Source organism: Drosophila obscura, unplaced genomic scaffold, assembly GCF_018151105.1.
Source record: "Drosophila obscura isolate BZ-5 IFL unplaced genomic scaffold, ASM1815110v1 contig_73, whole genome shotgun sequence".
Lineage (NCBI taxonomy): Eukaryota > Metazoa > Arthropoda > Insecta > Diptera > Drosophilidae > Drosophila > Drosophila obscura.
Genome location: NW_024542865.1, coordinates 1,666,457 through 1,685,684, shown reverse-complemented (window position 1 = coordinate 1,685,684; position 19,228 = coordinate 1,666,457). Strand labels below are relative to the sequence as shown.

The following is a 19,228-nucleotide window of genomic DNA, read 5'->3' as shown; positions in this document are numbered from 1 at the left end:
TGCCGGTCCTCGCACACACTTCCTTTGGCCAACCGGAAGCTGGGGCACCTTCGAGTCTGTTCCGTTCTCCTGAACGCATGCCACACGTGCCCCGAATGCATATTAGCGGGAGAGATACAAGTGGAAGTGGAGTGGAGTGGGGGAGGAGCTGTGCGGGGGGCCATATATGCAGCGGATGCACTTAACAGCCACGAGCAAGGGGCGTGAGTCATTCCCATGATTATCGACATCATTATCGTTCTACCATCCCATCCCATTCCGCCCATTCCATGCCATTCCACCTATTCCCATGCCATGCCATGCCATGCCATCCATTCCTATGTTTGATGTTTTGTATCCCAAATGTGAGATTGATTGGCCTCAAAAACAGGAGAAAACCAAACCAAAGCAAGGCGAAAGGAAGTGTGAAGATGGTAGGGTCGATATAGTCGACTCTGGCATACCTCTCATTCGAAGCCCAATAAGCACACACACACAGTAAGAGTAGAGAGAGGACATGAATTGGTGGCCCAGTGCGCACTTTTTGTCTACATATTATGCTACATACACGATATCTACATGCAATGTTCATGGCATCTACATACATGTGTCTTCAGGTAGAGTAAATCAAGTGGAGCATGTTCAACTATGTCGCATATGCCCCTCTCTAGGCCCTACGCCTACAGGGTATTAAAACCAAATTAAAATTGGACAGCAGCAAGCTGGCATGCTGATCGGAGAGAGCGTGAGAGAGAGGGGAGGAGAGGTAGGTAAGCTGGTACGCGGGAGAAAGACCCAGAGACACCAATAACAGTTACAGAGTAGCAACGGGCAACGGGCAACGGGCAACGGCCACAATGGACATAAGCAAATCGCTTGATAAAATATTTGAAATTCATTTCGCGCCGCCTCTTGGCAGCCGTTGGCATTTCGATGACAGCATTTAATGCTCATTATGTAATCTCTTTAGGTCTTCGGCTCGAGCAGAGTGGGAGAGGGAGAGGGAGAGGGAGAGAGGGCGAGCGGGAGGGAGTCCATCACCATTCAACAAAGGTCAACCACAAAACTATTAAGCCCTGTCGCACACACACACACACACACACACACACTGTCACTGGTGCATACCCTCGAATATTGAATTGATTTCGAGTTCCGGCCAAACCCAAGTTTGGAGTTTTTATTTGAAATACCCAATAGACACACACACACACACACACAGGTATTCATCTCTTTTGCACACACTCTCTCTCTCCACCCTCCACTCTTCACCCTCCTTTTCTGTTCCCTCTGCTGTTTGGGTGCGCGCAACAAATTAAGCCCATTAAGAGCATCTTCCCCCCATTCACCTGTTGCAATATTGAACACTCTCCACACAGCAGATGATCCATCCACAAGCACAAGGCCTGCCTTGGGGCCTTGGGGCCTTGGGGCATTATCAATACACTGTGCTGAAGGGGGCTCAACAAATATTTTCACTTTCATTCGGAAGGTTTTCTTTAAGCCAAACTAATAAGAATAATATGAGTAGAAATCTTGAGAGATTCAGAATACATTTAAAAGGATTCCATTGTCTCCATAGCTGGGGTATACTTAGGCGTATACCCCACCCCCCACTGATATTAACTTAGTTCAAACTAAAATTTCAATTGCATTCCTCTTCACTCTACTTACTGATGGGTATTGGTAGATAATAAATATTAAATTTACCTTTGTCTCCGCTCGTTTCGAATGACTTTCAATTTTCGCGACAGAACTTCCCCCCATCGCCAGTATTATACAATCCCTTTGAGCACAATTTGCGATAATTTGACGATCTGTGCAACGATTTCTCCGCGATTCGCCAGTCAAGCGTTGAATGGAGACCAAATGTCCAGTGGCCATTAATCGCTGAAGCCGCAAAAGTGTGGCCATAATTGATCAGTTTTGGCTGCCGTGAAACTTCATTAGTGTTAGCAGTACTTCATTATAGCCATCTCTCTGAAGAACATCGCTCCCCCAAGACCCCCCCTCCCAACCAAGCAGCAGCAGCCGCAGCAGCACAGGCTTTCGCTGTTAACGGCTAACAGTGGTGCATAACAGCCGCTGTTAAGGGGCCGCTTTGCGGCTGCGCACTGCTACGGTAGCAGCTCCAACAAGTTATGGGTACGGCACTCCACTCCACTCCAGTGGTGCCCCATGGCAGCAGCAGCTATTATGAATTTGGCTAGCAGTTTGTGAAGGTACTAGATATAAAATTCTAAACTAAATCGTCTCGATTTTAAATTAATTGTACTTGCAGAAATAATTCTGTTTAAATGTAAAGTTTTCAGGAATTGTAATCTATGGAAAACCTTTAGATGACTCAAAGCTATGTACATATTTCAGCAAAAAATCTACTAATATAGATTGCAGGGTATCCATTGGCTCGTAACTCTATGAGCCATTTATTTCTTACTGGTTTCTTGTTACTGTCTGCTAACCGTTGTCTGTTGCTGCTGTTGCTGCTGCTGTTGCTGCCGCTGTTGTCTGCTGCTGCGGTTGCTGGCTGATGTTGGTTGGTTTTTGATGGCTTCTGTTAAGGCCTGCTGGGACTGTTGCGACTGTTGGCCACGCTTTTTGGCCACAAAACGAATTCAGTGCAACGGCGACTCTCGAACGGTATTGTTGGCTTAGCGGTAACTCGCCTCTGGCCGTGCATACTAATAATAAATAAATAAATACATTCCATATACAATTTCCTCTTCCATGGTGCATTTTGTTATTCGTATCGCAGCGAAGTTTGTTTGAATTTTTTCTTTATTTTTTGCGTGCATCGAGTGAATGTGGAACAAAACAAAAAACTGTGCAGCTAGATTTCTATGGATATTATATGCGAGCATACATACATACATACATATGTATGTACATATGTGTGGCCAAAATGAGACGCCGCCGCGCCTGGCCGAAAGTGAAAAACTGAATGCGCAGACGTGTGTAACAGTTTTTACTTTCGGCCTCGTTTCTGGCTTCATCTCTGGCTAGTTGCTGCTGCTGCTGCTGCTGGCTTTGGTGGTCAGTGGAGCATACTATAGACGAGATCTGTGCATATTGCATAAAAAAAAAAAAAAAAAACATGCACTCAGCATCAGCTGCAGCAGCAGCATTTAGCCCACTTTTTGAGCAAATATTTTTTCAAAATCTAACGACAACAACAACAACAAAATCTCACACTAAATCGTAGCGTTATTTTTTTGTACGTCGCCGCCGCCGCGTTGAGTTTTACTTAGACAGCAACTAGAGCAGCGACTAAGTACAATAACAACAACAGCAACTGCAACAACTGAACACTGAAATAATAGCAACAACAACAACAAACAACAAACAAGAAGAAGCAGTGCAAAGGAGCGCCGCCGCCACTGCCTTCCTTGCCACCTCGACCAGCAGCAAAACGCCGCCAAAATGCTTCCGGTAAGTTGGTGTTGGGCTGCCCAAATGGAGCAAAAAAAATAAAATACATACGTACTGAAAAAAACTGGAAAATATCTGTGCAAAAACCTGAGAAAACTGAGAAATCATTTTGATATCGGTATTTTGTTTGCTTTTTTTTTTTTTGTGTTTGCTGGCACTGGCACGACTGACGACCGTATTTTGTACGCAATTAGCGCAAAGCTGGCCGAGAGTCGTAAATATTTAGTCCAGGCCAAGTAGCAACAGTTTCCTGCCTCGACGGGGAGCTAAATGGCGAACGAAATTGGAGGGTTTAAGCCAAGAGGGAGGGAAGTAGGTATGACAGGCAGACAACCTTGGGCAGGAGCCGAGTAGCCGAATAGCCGAAAGTTGTTTCCACATCCAGAAAGAGGCTCCTTGCCCTTGCCCAGGTACCACGTACCTATGTACATAGTACGCATGCATGTACATATGTACAGCTGATCGTAGATGCCGCATTTTTATTGCCCCAGCCCATAAAGATCGCCTCTCGATCTGGCATTAAACGGGTTCTGCGAGATTCTCGCATCTTCATTCTTGAATAATTGAATTATTCATTTGGGGCCCCAGTTGGGACTCTAGCTGCCTCGCTTAGACACTTTTGTGTCTCTCTGCTGTTATTTAAATGCCTCTCAGACGATTGCATAATTAATGCCCCACGAAGGCTGACAAAAACTTCCGACTTTAGTCGCCAGAATCTGCAGCCATAGAAAGTAAAAGTAACGGCAATGCGTGCAGGATATACGGGAGGATTTCTTTGCCCCAAAACGCCTTTCATTGTTTAATGTGAATAAATGTTTGATTAGTTATCACCCAAGTGCGGAATGCAGCTTCGGTTTTTGTTTTTTTTATTGCTGCTTTTTGGGGCTTATGTAATGCTGAAAACTTTTACCCGATTAACACCTCGATGCCGAAGACGACGGACGACTGACGACGGACGACTGACGATTGCAATTCCCATGCTAATCGAAGCGAAGGAGTGCAAAACTTTCAAACACGATTCGAGAAATCATCGAAAATCGGACAGGCAGACATATCCATCCATGTACATTGCATGCATATTAAAGATACTGAATGCTGCACAGATACAGCCACAAGATACCAGATAAATCCCAAGCCAAGAGACATGCAATGCATAAGCAGCTCAATCAAAGATACCTTTCAGAGATATCTTTTGCGAGTGGCTCCCCCCCGAGGCAGACAAATGAAATCGACAAATCTCGAAATGAAATCAAATGAAATTAAATTAAATTTCGTTTCATTTTTGGGCATTTGTTTTACATCCGCCTGGGTGTATGGGTATGGGGCATACATATGTATGTCTGTATGTATGCGCTAAAATGTGCCCCGAATCGGGGCAGAGTTACTACGGGCTAAGGCTGATATTTGCTGGCTGGGCTCTCATGCAAATTTCATTGTGACTGTGGCTGCGTATGCGCAGAAAACTTGTTTAGGAATTTTGTTTTTGTTTTTGTTGTTTTTTTGACAATTTTCGGCTTGAACTTATTTTTGGCTTTTCGGTTTGACGGGCACGCGGGGGCGAAACACGTTTGGCGACAAGTGCTGCGCGATACAAACTAGCCAACAGATAGATTCCTCATCCTCCTCATTCGCATCCTCATCAGCCTCATCATCATTATTGTGATGATAAGCTCCCCCCCCCCACCACCACCCCACCCATGCCGTGCGAGTGCTTGACGTCAGGCCACAAAAATGCGTGTGAAGAGGAAATCTGCCTGAGGCTTTTGTCTCCGTTTGTCTCAGCGCCAAAGCGGAAATCGGCGAGCCCAGCCCGAAAAGAAGGCAGACCAAATTTGCACATTCATGCAACCAGCAGGGGTATGAGATGAGTGCCACACTGCAGTGCAACAGTGCAGCAGTGCAACAGTGCAACAGTGCAACGCCAACGCTTTGCCGATTCTCCGCACCCAAAGACAAAGACAATGACAATGAACTGAACCCAGCCCATGCCCATGCCCATGCCCGTGCCAATGCGATGCGATGCCATCCAATCAGCCATCCATCTATAGCTGCATCTGGCCTGTCTCTGCCTCTGTCTCTGCCTCTGCCTCTGTCTGATAATCAAAAAAGTTGCATCTTGAATACACTTCCTTTTCTCTCCCTTGAGATATCTGCAACTGCATGTTAAGTATTCTTATATGGGGATGCTCCGCCCGCTATGACAGCAGACAGCTCTCAGTCGCTTGCACTCGCAATAAATGGCTGATAAATAAATAGGCCCCGCTGTGGCGAAGGTTAACTTACTTCTCCTGCCTTCTGCGGCACATGGCACCCGCGTATCCGCGTATCCGCGTATCGGTATGGAAAGGTTTTCAGATTGGCAAATCGGAATTCGAATTCGAATTCGCATTCGCATTCAGCGGAAAGTGAAACCAGTCGACACTCACGACAGTGGGACAGGGACAGGGACAGCAGCAGGAGGGAGCAGCAAGGGAAAAGTGAATGGAGGAAGGCTGAGTGGCTGAATGATGGAGGGGAGTGGGGTATGAGTGGGGGGGGAATTGATGCGTTTTGCTATCTGTTTTTCCGCCTTTTTTTTTCTTAAATATTATTATTTAAAAAGATTGTAGCAGAGAAGAGAAGAGTCTGCCGAGGGAGGCCTGGAGGGGTCTGCCCATGGAGGCTACCGGTTTTTGGGCTATTAAACCGCATTTGGCTGAAATTCCAGCATTCCCGCTCCCAGTCGCATCCACTGCAATCGCTTTGGTAATTGTATCTGACAGATACACAGCAGATACACAGCAGATACACGTGGCGTGGCGTGGTGTGTGCCCGCAACCTCATTGCGAAATTTGCTACATTTTTGTTGCTGCTACTGTTGTTGTTTCTTCCTCTGCTGCTGCTGCTATTGTTACGTTGCATACGACAGAGCAGACAGACGGAGCAGAGCAGAGCAGAGCAGACAGGCTACAGGCCACAGCAGCCACATCAGAGGAGCAGCTGCAGCGGCGGTGGAGGCTCTGTATGGCATGGCTCACTTACACAGACATTGAGAGAGCGAGAGACACCGCCGGGATGATTCAATTCCATGACAACGACAGCCCACAGCAGATGTGGGGGGTTTTAGCTTTGATTTTGATTTTGGGGACATGCAAATCATTAACCCTCCATCGTGCGAGACAGACTTTGCTTTGATATTCGAGTGCAGTTTGACAGACTGAGATTTGAGCTCTAGCTGCCCAGCCCCCCCCAGAAAAGGCCTGGACGCTGGTCAGTTCGGGGCAGACAAAGGATTGCTAGGGGTGCCATGCTGATTGCTTTAGATAATTGATAAATGGATTACATTGGCTCGCCTCGCTCCACTCCTTCCACGGGCAACTTCCCTCGGAAGTACCTCCATGGCTAGTTGTATCCCTGAGGCGAAAGCTCACACTTATGTGGTGGCTCCAATCAAGGCACACCTCTACCCCTCAGTGCTGTCAGTGCCCTCGATTGGCTGCGATCCGAGGCACCTTTCGAGCACCCAAAATATCTGTTTCCCACCCTTGGGGCCAGCCTCTGGAGGTTGTCACTCCACCACAGCACGTAACTGTAAGTCCGCCGTGGAGATATCAATATATAAATGTATCAAGAAATGAAAAATATGCACACATATATACATATGTAGATATGTATGTTTATTCATGTATCGGCTGTGCGGCCTGAAGGTCAACTTGTTTTGCAGCCAGCAACGGACTGACTAACGGACTGACTGACTGACTGAATGAGTGAATGAGTGAAAAAAAAGCAAAAGTTATAAATTAATTTATTAAGCCAGATCGGAGCCCAGAGACACAGCACCAGAGCAGAGACAGAGCACAGTCCAGTCTCAAAGTCAGGCCAAGTTCCACTCTGGTCGCTTGTCTAAACTCGTTTTGGGGGAGCAACAAAAGCACTTGCCTGAAAATTCCAGACTCAACTGACCCCCAATTGGTATTTAAAAGAATGTGACTGCACTGGGCACTGGCCACTGGCCACTAGCAACACTGCCAACAAAGACCCACAACGAAACAGAAACCGAAACCGAAACGAATAACGAACAAGAAATAAATCAGTATGATGTATGCTGAATGCTGAATGCTGACTGCTAAATCGGGGGTGAATGATTGAACAATGTTCGCTTTAATTGCCACAAGGATGGCGACTCTCAAGAGTCAGGGGCAGTGCCACTTCTGGGCCATCGAATCCTGCCTCTAACTCACCTCTGCCCCAAATCCATTTCGTACCTTTCGTACCCTTTAGCTTATTTGGATTTTACATAATTTCTGTGTCAAAATAGAATCCAAAACATTTGCATATTGATGAGCCGAAAATGTTTGCTGTGATGCAAAGGCCAAGTCATGCTACGATCTGTTTGAGTTTGGGGCCAACTTGAGTGGCATCTAATCGGCTTAAACAATGGGCATTATCTGTTTGGGCCACAAAGCCCATAAGCATCTCTCGCCCCTGGCCCCTGGCCCCTGGATGGACTTCTCTGCCCCTCTTGTCGCAGCAGCAGTTCAGGCCACAGTTCAGCTTCAGCTGCTTCACAGCATCCCAATTAGCCACTGCCCAGCTCCATCTCCCATCTCCCATCTCCATCTCCCTGTTCCATCTGCCACTCGCTCAACTTGAACCTGAATGTGCATCACGATTAATTTTTCTTTCTTTCTGGCGTGTATCTTTTTCTTTTTCTTTTCTTTTCTTCTGTTGTTTTTTTTCTTGGTTTTTTTTTGGTTTTTGGGGTTTGTTTTGTTGCCGGATGCGCGGCGGCACAGCTTAATAATTTCCACCGAAAACCGAAACAAAATTGAAAGTGAGCAAAACCACCGACAACGCGGCAGCTCAGCTCTGCTCTGCACAGCTGGGCCAGCGGTTGGTTACGCTTAATACGAATACGAATACGAATGAAAGCAGCAACAACTATGCATCAATAAATTGTATACTAAAATTGTGCTTAAAAGGGCATAAAAGTTACATAAGAAATGGTCTCTCTCTCTCTCGCACTCTCGCTCGCTCGCTGTCTCTCGCTGTCTCTCCCTGTCTCTCGCTCTTCTTCTGCTAGTTGGAGCCGCTTCTGCCGTTGGTGCTGGCAGGGGGGGGGTGGGGGGCTTGGGGTTTCTTTTATTGGTGCTTTATTGTCTGCATATGACATAATTGCCTCAAATGAGCACCAAACACTTTTTACAACTATCTAATTTTTTGGCAAAGAAGCGAACGGAGGGCACAAAAAGAGGAGCATGCAACACCTACCGTTACTCGCTGCTAATTTCGGAGAGTGCCAGCTTTCTGCCAGTGCCTTGTGCAGCGTTTACTTTGCCAATTATCGCCTGGGCCCCCTCTCCCGTTAATGTTAATTGCTGAGTAAATGCGTTGCGGTGCGTTGCGACGCTTTTGGTAGTGGATGCGCCGCCGCCTTGGGGGAGGGGGCAGTGCTCGAGGGTGGGCCGTGGAGTGGGCTGGGTGTCAATCAGCCACAACTTTCGATTTCACTTTGAAGTGCGCCACACGTCACACGCCACACGCATTCACGCAATTTCTTTCATAATACAACAGAAATGCTACAGAAATGTCTCAGTCTCAGTCTCAGCCTCAGCCTCACCTCTTTGTGGATATACCCTTTCAGCTGCTGGGCCTTTTTTATCTCAAAGGATCCCCTGATAGATATGCCAAAAGCTCCAGCTCCCTGATATATTTTCTATTCTTTGCTTTTGGCGCTCCCTACCTCCTTGCCTCCCTCCTGTTTGCTTCTTCCACTTTCACCTTGCTGTCTATTGGCTAATTATTTGTGGGCTTTTGACGTAACTGTACACATTGACAGCTTCAAGTGATAAACGTGAGCAGAAGATGCCGTTAAAGGGGGTTGGTCGATCAATGATGACTTTCCGGTTTCGCGACATGCAAATCCGCTCGTAAATCCTCCGCCTCTCGTGCTCCACACATTTCACCTGGCCGTATCAGGTGTGATCAGAGCCTCCATTAAGGTGATTAACCATTAATTATGGTATCAACATGACATCCAGTCTGGCCACACTGGACATGTGTGGCTGTGGCTGTGGCGGCGGCACAGGGAAAGTTTTACGACTTTTTCGCATGGATTTCTCTCCCCAGATGATGTTGATGTTGATGAGAGATTCTCTTCTCTGTGCAAAAAGTTTCAATTAAATGTTTAATTTGAGTCCTGCAAATACCATTTCTGCCATAGCCAGTGCCCACTGTAGCGTTTCAATTGGTTTTTGCTTTACTTTTGTCTTGGACTTTCGCCAAACACCTGGCACAGTGCCATCCCCGCTCTCTGCCGTTGTTAATGGCGAAAATAATTGCACCATTAACAGCGGCGACAAATGCAAATGCGATAAGCAGAAAGCAGCAAAAAATAGTGGTTGCATTTCATTGGCCGTATCAGAGTTGGTGCGGCCTGTTTGCTTTGACCAGCAGCCAGAGATCACTCCATTCCATCTGCAGTCACTTCAAGGCAGATTTAAATAGATTTAAATGGAAATTAACTTTGACTTTGATTTTGATTTTGATTTTGACTTTGACTTTGAATTGTGGATTGGGTATTGGAGAATTGAAAGCCAGCGTTCTCTTCTTCACTCTGACATTTCACGTTTTATCGCCTCTTTGTCTCTGTGAGTGTCCGAGTCTGAGTCTCAGGCTGAGTCTGAGTCATGTCAGCCATCGATTATGTGCGTCAACGGATTAGTTCTGGGTATCTAAACATCTACACAAAGGTATATAGATATATATATATATAGCAGATAGATATGCTCTCATATCACAATGGCTTTGCGATGAGTCAGCCCAGCCGCAGTGGCTGGAGGGAGTGGCTGGAGGGAGATGGACATGGACTGAAATCGATTCCAGTCCTGTGCTGCTTAGATCATTGAGGCCTTAAATTGAATTTTTACGCTGCAGCGCTCGCAAAAAAGGAACACATATTTTTGCAGCAGCAGCAGCAGCAGCAGGAGACGCCTCCCTGCGCGCTTAAGCCCCAAAAATTCAGCGGAATTCCCGAATGCCCGAGTGGAGTAGGGGCACAGGCAAAGGGCTTTGGCAATGGAAATCTATTCTGGATAGTGTATAGCGCATGTTGGGGTCATGCAAAGGGTGCCACTCTTCTCATGTGCTTAAGCAGCCATCAAATTCAACGGAATTCCCATTAAAAAGGCAGCCCAAAAATCATTTTTGGCGCATAATTGGATTTAATGAACTGCCCTCCCATTGTTGTACTCCGTCCGTACCATCGTGACGACGCGTCGCTGGGGATTATGCTGATGATGATGGCTGGCTGGCTGGCTGGCTGGCCCCCCCATGGCTTCTATGGCCTACATCAAGGTAATGCAGACAATGGGGATTACCTCCCGTACCTGCCGTACTCGCAACTGAATGAACTTGAATTCTGTTGGCAGCCAAATGCGAAATGTTTGATGCAAAATGCAAATTTTGACATCGATGCATCGAACCTATGAATACGCGAATGAATAGGCTGAGTGTTGCAGTGAATGAATGAGCATTGACATTGATCGGACCTGAAGATGAGCTGCTGGGGAGCAGCAAGGCCTTGGCGGCAATCGATTGGCGGGCAAATAATGTTGAGCTCAATCGAAATCAAAAATGAAATGAAATGAAATGAAAGAGGAGATTTCTATTTTGCCCGGCCTTGCACAGCTCAGCTTTCAGTGGGCTCTGCAGCCTTACAGGTTTACAGCCAAAGTGAAGATGTAAAAAATCATTCAATTTCACAATCTATTGATTGGCGTTTTATGGCTCAATTGTGTGTGCCTCGATGAGAGAGCTGGAAAACCGCTTTGGAGACTGAAGTTGGCTTTTCCTTTTAGTTTTTTTTGGGTGCGTCGCCGCCGTTTGCTGACCCACAATACAATGATCCATTGAACACAACACACAGTGAGAGACAAATACTCGAATACGCATTAAAGATGGACATAATCTCACCCCAGCAGCAGCAACAGCAGCATCCGGCGACATCAACTTTCGCTTTTCCTTTCGGTTTCAGTTTCGGTTTTTGGTTTTTGGTTTCGGCTTTTTGGGTGCACTCGCATCTCTCGCATCTCTCGCCGCCTCGCCGCCTGTCACGCCAAATGGCGATTAAGAAAGCCAGGCCAAGACCAGCAACAGGCAACATCCAGCAATCCAGCAATCCACGGACTGGCAGGCCAAGTCGTCAAGGAGTCAAAGGAAAGCCAATCCAAGCCAAGCCAGGCGAGTCCGGGCCAACTGGTTTCTGCAGTGGCCACCGCGGCGGTGGCGGTGTCAATGACTGGATGACTTCTGCTCCATAATTGGCTACTTTATGCCAAAGCAAATACAAAATGTGTTTTAATTTTTGTGTATGCTTTTGGTTTTTGGCCCGGTCAGTCCGCTTTTCACTCATCTGAGCGCTTCGATCTGTCTGCGATTGATGAAAGTGCACACTAGTCGAGTCGAGTCTGTGGTCCAGCGGTCCAGCGGTCCAGCGGTCGTGACATCTGACAATGCACTGTGCCAAATGGGGGAGAACTTCAACTAACTGGAGGTTGCCTTTGAATCCTCTTTGGAGTGTCACCGCTTGGATAAATCATTTGGCAGAATTCCCTTTTGTGTGTTGAGTTTCACTCCCTGAGATCTTATCCGCTGACAGCCTGACAGCCTGCTTGATGGATCTGCCACCAGTCTCTGGCTCATTCTTTCTGGGGTTTGAGAGTCTTAAGACTCCCCTGCAACCCTCCAAAGTATCCCTCCCAAAGGAATGCATTCTGGGCTTCCGCATTCCATGCACAATTCACTTTTCGGCCCGTGTGTTGGGTCTCTTTGTTTGGTTTGTTTGGTTTGTTGGTTTGTTCTGTTGGGCCCACTTTTGTGTGTGCCGCTGGCCATGATTCAGTTTTGGTCGTGTCTTGGCTTTGGATTGCTTAATTGAAAATGCCTTGGCAAGAGCCCAGCAAATGGGCTAAAAACGGGGGGGTGGAGGGCGGATTGAATGACGGCAAAATGCAAAATCTTTCGCACGCTAATCTTGATGTTGGCCAACAATGCTCAGAGCTTGGCTTTCGCACGGCATAAATCCCCGCTAAATGCAAAACTTAAATGCATCAAGCTATCGCCCCAATCTGTGGCTCTGGCTGGGCCACCATTGTTAGGGTGGGGAGGGGGGGCCACACCCTCGGGCTTTGCATGGGGAGAGCACTCGTCGTATATGGCGGCAAGTGGAGGACAGATGCTGTGCTGCTGTGCTGCTGTGCTCCACATCCCGGCCAAAAATGTTTCAAATGCCAAAAGTTTTGTTTGCAAAACTCTTCAGGTTTTTGGGCCGCACCTTTGCCTGGGCCTGTGCCTGTGCCTGCTCCTCCTCCCCCTAATGGCATTCCCACAGGGCGTATACGCAACTCTTGGCAGACATTTTGGCATCTTTTTTGTTTTTTTTTTTGCACTTACGTTTTTTTGTTTTTTTTTGTTTTGTGGGGCGTTGACATTGTGACGCGCGGCGGTACGTGAAACGTGACATGACGTGAGGCACATTCTACGTGCCGCAGCGGAAATTTCCAGTCAATGCCAGGGCAGCGGTACAGGAGCTAAGTAGGGGAGTCAGGGAGGGAGCCAGGGCGGCAGCCAGGGCGGCAGCCAGGGATGAGCAGGTAAGCAGGTGGCAGGCGGGGAGAACGAGAGATGGAGCGGAACCGTCTTTGAATTTTAAGTTGCAGTTAAAGCCAGCAAACTTACAGCATGCCCCCCACCCGCACTGCCACACAGCATTATAGCCAGTCATGGAATGTGAATGAGTGTGTGAATGAGTGAATGAGTGAATGAGTGAATGAGTGTGTGAGTGTGTGAGTGTGAGTGCACGCGTGAGTCTGCTGCAGCTGCTGTAGGGATTATCTGTGGAATGTCTTGGACCAAGATGGATTGAGCCACAAAATGGCATTTCATTCATGATTCATTCATGATTCATTCACGCACTCACTTGGCACTGGGTACTTGCTGCTGATTCATGATTCATGGCACTAATTTGCGAGCGCTTAGAACGAGTGCAGCTGGCATTCAAAACGCCAAGCCAAGGCACTCGAGCGACGCCTGGCCCCAGCTCATTCATGGGTGCATTCATGGGTGCACTCATGTCATATAAGCGCATGGAGTTACCTCATGTGGCACCGCCGGCGGTAGGTAATCGGAGCAAGGCAGTAACTGAGTTCGGGTTTCGCCCTCTCTCCCCCACGCCCCCCACCCGCAGGCCGCGCAGGCCATTGTCCGGCGCGACCTGTTCCCAATTCGAGAGCAACTACTCGAATGGTTTTCGCCGAGCGGGTTTCTCTTCTCACTCGCCGATTCCAATTCAAGGTTAAGCCACGGATCCAGATTATATGCAAAGCAACAGACAGGCCCAGCCAAGCCAAGCCAAGCCAGGCCAAGCCAGGCCCAGCCTCTTGGAAATTTGCAAATATCTACGCAATATTTGTGTGGTGCTTTTTGGCTTGCTTTTTTTTTATTTTTATTTGTGAGGCAGCGTAATGCAGTGTTGCGTTACGTAAGCAACGGGCTATCCAGCTGCAGTTGCAGTTGCAGGCGACTCGTCGTCGTAGTCGTAGTCGTAGTCGTACTCGTATATGTGCCACACAGTTGATCTGTTTGGGGCTGCTGCCTCACTCTGCCTTTGTGTTGCAACTTGTCGTCGGCAGCAGCAGCAGCAGCAACAGCAGCAACAACTTGTCCATAAATTGTGCCGCAGTCTTTTACAGCCGCTGGCTGTAAATCCGGCCAAAAACGATTCTCAATTTTGGCCTGTTGCTGCTGTTGCTGTTGCTGCTGCTGTTGCTGCTGTTGTGTGTGTTTTGGTGCGCCCTGCAGCAACACACATCACAAATCACACATCACACAACCTGCCCGCTTGCCGCCTGTCCATCCACATCCAGATTTAGGCCGCATTTAGCTCTGATTTAATTGCCAGCCAGCCGGCCAGCCATTCGCAATTAAAAGAGCACAAAACTTAGCCAAAACCAGGCGACAAATAATGCCAGCAAAGCCGAAGAGTGCGATACACTAATGCCAGTCATTCGTTAGGGCTAACATTGGGCATATGAGGGGAGTATCGCCTGACTGGCCTGTCTGCCAATTCCGCTTGCAACTCAACTTCTGCCAGTCATATTCCTATGGATTATAAGCTTGCAATGATCTCTCAATATGTGGCTACATATGTGAGAGTGAGTGGTAAAGCCTCTATGGAGCAAAGTAACTCCATGTTACTCGAGCAAAAAAAACTCGAGCAAAGCTCAAGCAAATCTGGCATTTGCCTTTAAGTACATGTGTTGCAGACGCCTGTTGGTTGGTTGGTTGCTGTTGCTGCTGCTGCTGCTGCTGGACACTTTGTGTTCACTTTGCGTAAAATCGACAAATTTGTCAAGCCAAGAGAGTCGCGGCGGCCAATCAATGCGAGTGCTCATGCGCATTGTACAATCCAAATTGTTGTCATTTCATTTTCATTCAAGTTGTTTTCTGTTTTGTTTTTATTTTATTTTGATACTCGTATCTGTTTGTTGTTGCTGTTCTTGTTGTTGTTGTTGTTGTTGCTGTTGCTGTATTTTTGTGTTGTTTTTGGCATGCAATTTTATGTAAGCAGCTGTGCTGCAGTCGCTGCCATAAAGAAATGTTAAGCAATGCGTAAGAGACAACAGCCAAAAGCCAAGAGGCAACCAGGCAACAGGCAAACAGGCAAACAGGCAAACCGAACTGAAAGCCATGTAAATGATGGCTATATATAAATGTAAATGGCCAAAGAGTTCCATAAACATTACTCGTTTAGCTTTATGCTGGTCCAATGACCCAATCAATGTCTGAACACTCTTTTTCTTTTTGTTATTTCTGTTGTTGCTGGCTCGTCAGTAGGTAAATGTGCCATTACCCATTACCCTCCCCCACCCCACCTCACCCCACAGACATACTCTCGTAGCATATCCATATCCACATATCCACATCCATAGAATGTCTTGAGTGGCAAGCAGCTTTGCCGGATATGGATACGGCTGCGATTTACGGCTTATGGCGGCGAAAGCTGCAAATCGCAACAGTCTATTGATGGATTTTCTATGAGTTAGCCCCAGCCAACCCACCCCACTGCACATAGGCAAAAATAAATAAAGAGCATTGCTCTTTGGGTGAGCGCTTCCAGCTCCCCGTTTTTGGGGTCGCTCTCAACGGTTTGCACTTTGGTTCTCTGTGCTCCAATTAAAAGGTGCTGCTCTGCTCTGCTCTGCTCTTCCTCTTAGTCTCGGTTTAAGTCTTGGCAAATAATTAAACCACAACTGACTGGAATTTTAAGTGCCCCAACGAAAAATAATATCCAAGCTTTGGCAGGCACTGGGTTATTGTTGTCTAGAGCTCTGTGTATTATATGACATAAATTATTTTTCATATTCAATAGACTTATGACAAATAGAAAGTTTTGCCTGCGGCCTGCGGCCTGACAGACTTTTTTGATTTTTTTTTTACTTTTTTGATTAGCAAAATTCGTTGAAGAGCCGAACAGCTCACATATGTACACAGACAAATATTATGTGCATATAAGTAGGTGTATATATGTATGTACATATGTGTATGTGATATTGTGACTGTGCATTGGGGGGTATGTGGGGTAGGGTGGGGTAGCTTTGCTAATTAGTTATGAGATGGTTCAACCTGTTCCCAGATCTCTTCAGATGTCTGGCAGATGTTTTTTTGCTGCTGCTGCTGCAGATGTTTTACATGGTGACTTGATCAATTTATTTCATGTACAATTCACTTCGATGAATGAACGCACAGCTCTGTGTGTGTGTGTGTGTGTCTTTTGGGCCAACTTAAAACCGGCACTGGCCTAACGCACACACACACACACACACGCAATCGAAGTCGTCTAGGGGGGCTACAAGTTTTTATTTTTATTTTTGTATTGGAGCTCTGCGGCTGCTGCTGCGTCTGCTGCTGCGTCTGCGTTTGCTTATGTAATTTTTTTAGCTGTTTCTCTTTCTGCGTGGTTGCTGACCAAAAAAAAAAACCCCCAAAACAGATTTGGGCCCATTGTGGCTGTTGTAACACTTTGGCATTTTAATATGAAAATCCGTTTAAAATATCCATCGTATATGAGTCACCTCTCTGAGGCCTCTGCGAATGATCTAATTTGATGCCAAAACAGAAAACTTCCTTATGCCACAGCACAGCCACACAACGCGTCGTAACAGCAACAGCAACAACAGCAACAACAACTGGGCGTGTCCCAATGGCATTTGCATTTCAGCCAAGTTCCAATTTGCATATAAAATTCATCTTCACAGATCTCTCATCTCATCTCAACTCGTCTCAACTCTTGTGGTTATGTAAGACAACAAACGACCTTCATGGGAACCTTTTCAAACAGTTTCGAATTTCGAATTTTCGTGTCTTTTGTCTCTTGTCTCTTGTGGTTGTCTCTGGTGTGTGTTTTTGTTCGCCCAGATTTATGCGGATCTGTCCATCGATGTCACTGTGTCAATGCTGCCTGACAGCATGCTAATTGCTTCCGCCTTGGGATCTAAATTGAAGCGAAAATAATTATCTAATCAAATTTTCACTTCTGATTCTCTCTCTCTCTCGCTCTCCCTTCTTCTCTGGGCAGTTCCGGCGTGGAGCGGCCTGGCAAGCGCTCTTCCTGCTCTGCGCACTCGCATATTGCATAAATGGTAAGCGATCGATATACTATATACATATGTACATATATACTATATACTATATACTATATTTAATTTGTAATCCCTACAGAGGCCAGCAGCGAGGGTCGCGTCGTTTGTTATTACACGAACTGGAGTGTTTACCGTCCGGGTACGGCAAAATTCAATCCGCAGAATATTAATCCATATTTGTGTACACATTTGGTCTACGCATTCGGTGGATTCACCAAGGACAACCAGATGAAGCCCTTCGACAAGTACCAGGACATTGAGCAGGGTAAATAAATGCATTCCCATTCGCCCATGTGCCCATGTGCCCATCTCCCATCTCCCACACCATTACCACCACCAGCACCATCATTTCCCCCCCCCATTCAATGTTAATTCAACTCGATTTTAATTTCCTGTCTGTCTGCATCTGCATCTGCATCCATTCCCTGCGACTGACAACCAGGTGGCTATGCAAAGTTCACCGGCCTCAAGACCTACAACAAGCAGCTGAAAACGATGATTGCCATTGGCGGCTGGAACGAGGCCAGCTCTCGTTTCTCTCCGCTGGTCGCCAGCAACGAGCGCCGACAGCAGTTCATCAAGAATATCCTCAAGTTTCTGCGACAGAATCACTTTGATGGCATCGACCTGGACTGGGAGTATCCGGCACATCGCGAGGGCGGCAAGTCACGTGACCGCGACAATTACGCCCAGTTTGTGCAGGAGCTGCGGGCGGAGTTTGAGCGCGAGGCCCAGAAGACGGGACGCACTCGTCTGCTCTTGACCATGGCCGTGCCAGCGGGCATCGAGTACATTGACAAGGGCTACGATGTGCCCAAGCTGAACAAGTATCTGGATTGGTTCAATGTCCTCACCTACGACTTCCATTCGTCGCACGAACCATCCGTCAACCACCACGCACCGCTCTACTCTCTGGAGGAGGACTCCGAGTACAACTACGATGCCGAGCTGAATATTGTACGTACAGGAACAGCGGACAGATCGACCTGCCACTCAATTTGAGCGTTCTAATGGGTTATTCTCTTTAAAGGATTACTCCATCAAATACTACCTAAAGGCGGGCGCCGATCGGGACAAGCTCGTCCTGGGCATTCCCACCTATGGCCGATCCTACACACTGATCAACGAGGAGAGCACAGAGCTGGGAGCCCCCTCGGAGGGTCCCGGCGAGCAGGGCGATGCGACACGGGAGAAGGGCTATCTGGCGTACTACGAGGTGAGTTGGCCATAGCCCTACTAAAATTTCCATTCTCCACTCGTTACTCGCTACTCTTTACTCGTTACTCACTACTCGCTACTTGCTACTCGCTTTCAGATTTGTCAGACGCTCAAGGACGATCCCGAGTGGACGGTGGTGCAGCCGAATGCGAATGTAATGGGCCCCTATGCCTACAGGCGCAACCAGTGGGTGGGCTACGACGACGAGGCCATGGTGCGAAAGAAGGCCGAGTACGTGGTGGCCCATGGCCTGGGCGGCATCATGTTCTGGGCCATAGACAACGACGATTTCCGTGGCACATGCAACGGCAAGCCATATCCCCTGATCGAGGCCGCCAAGGAGGCCATGGTGGATGCTCTTGGGTATGCATCCTTGGACCAGTGCCAGCCGAAATTCTCTTATTAATCCACATCCTTACTCCCTCCCTCCCTGCAGACTGGGCATCAACGAGGTGGCCAAGCCGAGTGGACCCCAGAAACCATCGCGTTCCCGCAGTCGCGACAATGCCGGACAAAACAGGAACCGCCTGAATGCCAAGACAGAGCCACCGACGCCGGCCAACGCGAGGCGAGGCCAAAGCGGTGGACGTCGCACCGGCACCAGCAGCAGCACAGCACCACCGCCACAGAGCACCACCTTTAGGCTGACGGAGGCCGAGGGCTCATCGCTGTACATTGGAGGACGTGGCTCGACCACGCCACCGCCACCGACCACACCCGATCCGGGATCGGACTTCAAGTGCGAGGAGGAGGGCTTCTTCCAGCATCCGCGGGACTGCAAAAAGTACTACTGGTGCCTGGACAGCGGACCCTCGGGCCTGGGCATTGTGGCCCATCAGTTTACGTGCCCCTCGGGACTGTACTTCAATCCGGCAGCGGATTCCTGTGACTTTGCCCGCAATGTGCCATGCAAGACCAAGAAGTGA

The 19,228-nt window shown here is 47.7% G+C and overlaps 1 protein-coding gene and 1 long non-coding RNA gene across 8 annotated transcripts in view; both read left to right on the top strand.

Moving 5' to 3' along the window:
• Positions 1–2,584: 2,584 nt before the first annotated feature.
• Positions 2,585–3,299, top strand: LOC121405057. 4 transcript variants are annotated; one of them, XR_005968349.1, is made up of 2 exons: positions 2,585–2,616; positions 3,179–3,299. It is a non-coding gene; the product is annotated as an uncharacterized LOC121405057 (long non-coding RNA). The 4 variants fall into 4 exon arrangements; XR_005968352.1 differs by having other exon boundaries at positions 2,601–2,633; XR_005968351.1 differs by having other exon boundaries at positions 2,601–2,650.
• Positions 3,300–3,310: 11 nt separating this feature from the next.
• The window catches only part of LOC111065019 (mucin-5AC), a 34,476-nt gene continuing 18,558 nt past the window's right edge, over positions 3,311–19,228 (top strand). For all 4 annotated transcript variants that reach the window (XM_022352961.2, XM_041595639.1, XM_041595638.1 and 1 more), the window contains exons 1-7: positions 3,311–3,405; positions 17,021–17,084; positions 17,164–17,349; positions 17,527–18,041; positions 18,115–18,300; positions 18,400–18,665; positions 18,739–19,224. In XM_022352961.2, the coding sequence (XP_022208653.2) occupies positions 3,397–3,405; positions 17,021–17,084; positions 17,164–17,349; positions 17,527–18,041; positions 18,115–18,300; positions 18,400–18,665; positions 18,739–19,224 (1,712 nt within the window). In that variant the 5' untranslated portion in view covers positions 3,311–3,396. The remainder of the gene's footprint in view (positions 3,406–17,020; positions 17,085–17,163; positions 17,350–17,526; positions 18,042–18,114; positions 18,301–18,399; positions 18,666–18,738; positions 19,225–19,228) is intronic.